Source organism: Oryx dammah, unplaced genomic scaffold (genome assembly GCF_014754425.2).
Source record: "Oryx dammah isolate SB20612 unplaced genomic scaffold, SCBI_Odam_1.1 HiC_scaffold_2269, whole genome shotgun sequence".
Lineage (NCBI taxonomy): Eukaryota > Metazoa > Chordata > Mammalia > Artiodactyla > Bovidae > Oryx > Oryx dammah.
In genome coordinates, this window is record NW_024072360.1 from 3,807 (window position 1) to 5,548 (window position 1,742).

The window sequence follows — 1,742 nt, forward strand, 5'->3', positions numbered from 1 at the left end:
TTTTCACTTTTCCTACATCAGCTGGGATTGCCCGGCTGCACAGGCTAAAAGCTGCACCATGGAGCTCAGGCAGCAGTTACACCTCAGACCAGACGGAGCTGGAAGTACAGAGACACGAACGGAGCAACGAGCCGAGATCCAGAAGAGGAGGCTGAAGTCAGAGACGCCAGACAAGACTGAGATCCCAGGCAACAGCCTCCGAGTGGACACTTGATCCCCCATTCTGACAGAGACCAGAGAGCAGGAATGAAGCTGGGTGAGCCCCCGCATCATTGTCTGGGACCCTCACCTCCCTGGAGCCTGCGCCCTCACACCCTGACGCCCTCCCTCCCCTCACCTTTCTATCCTTCCTTAACCAGACATGGCCCCGGGCTGCACGCTGGTGCTGATGCTGGTGCTGATGCTGATGAGTGCAGCGCTGAGCAGGACAGGAGCAGCTCCTGTGCCCTCTGCCCCCAGGGCCCTCCCACCTGCCGGGGGCTGCCACATGGCCCAGTTCAAGTCTCTGTCCCCTCAAGAGCTGCAGGCCTTCAAGACGGCCAGGGATGCCTTTGTGAGTCTCCCCATCCCTCCTGCAGTGGGTGAGCCCCCAGCCCCCTCCTGTGGGCGCCTAGACTACCTGGGCTGCAGGCGGGTCTGCCCCACTCCACAGGGCTGACCTCGCCGCTCCCCGCACTGGATGAGCCTCCCCCATCCTTTGGGAAGTGAACCTCCCCTCCTCTGTTGCTGGCCATCCTCCGGTCTCCCTGGGGTCCCCCCTCCGTCCCTCCCGCTGTGACCCGACCTTGCCCTTGCTCTCTAGGAAGACTCGCTCTTGCAGAAGGACTGGGACTGCAGCGCCCACCTGTTCCCCAGGACCCGGGACCTGAAGCACCTGCAGGTGAGTTGGGAGAGTCAGGCCCACCTGCCCTCACCTGCCCTGGCTCCACAGGTGCCCTCTCACCTCCTCCTTCTCTCCCTGCCCTCCCCAGTCCTCTCCCACCGCTTCCCCCCAGCCCACCACGTGGACTGTGTCTCTCACCTGCCCCTGCTTCCCCTCCCTCTGTCCCTTCCCCTACCCCCCTCACCTGTCCCCTCACCTGCCCCCTCACCTGCCCCCTCACCTGGCCCCCCACCTGTCCCCTCACTGCCCCCTCACCTGCCCCCTCACCTGCCCCCCTCACCTGGTCCCTCTCATGTGCAGCTCTCACGTGTCTTCTGTCTCCTCCTCAGGTGTGGGAGCGCCCCGTGGCTCTGGAGGCAGAGCTGGCCCTGACGCTGGCGGTCCTGGAGGCCATGGCTAACTCGTCCCTGGGCCACAGCCTGGAGCAGCCCCTTCTCACGCTGCAGCACATCCACTCCAAGCTCCAGGCCTGTGTGAGTGCTGGGGCCCCGGGCCGGGTCTGGGCTCTGACCACCTGGGGGTCCCCCTCGGTCCCCGGCTCCGCCTCACAGCCTCACCCCTCTCTCCTCTGCCCCCAGATCCCAGCTCAGCCCACAGCAGGCCCCAGGCCCCGGGGCCGCCTCCACCACTGGCTGCACCGGCTCCAGGAGGCCCGGAAGAAGGTGAGTGAGTGGACAAGGCAAACTGACGTCCGGGGCAGCTGGGATCCCAGGCGTGGGAGATACTGAGCCGTCCCCCTCTTCCCTCAGGAGTCCCAGGACTGCCTCGAAGCCTCCGTGATGTTCAACCTCTTCCGCCTCCTCACCCGGGACCTGAAATGTGTTGCCAGTGGAGACCAGTGTGTCTGACCCTGGAGACC

At 65.3% G+C, this 1,742-nt stretch overlaps 1 protein-coding gene across 1 annotated transcript; it reads left to right on the forward strand.

Moving 5' to 3' along the window:
• The first annotated feature begins 361 nt into the window (after positions 1 to 361).
• On the forward strand, positions 362 to 1,731 carry LOC120859668 (interferon lambda-3-like). Its single transcript, XM_040235681.1, has 5 exons — positions 362 to 553; positions 803 to 880; positions 1,213 to 1,356; positions 1,462 to 1,545; positions 1,636 to 1,731. The coding sequence occupies exons 1-5, from the start codon at positions 362 to 364 to the stop codon at positions 1,729 to 1,731; spliced, it is 594 nt and encodes a 197-aa protein (XP_040091615.1).
• The last annotated feature ends 11 nt before the right edge of the window (positions 1,732 to 1,742 follow it).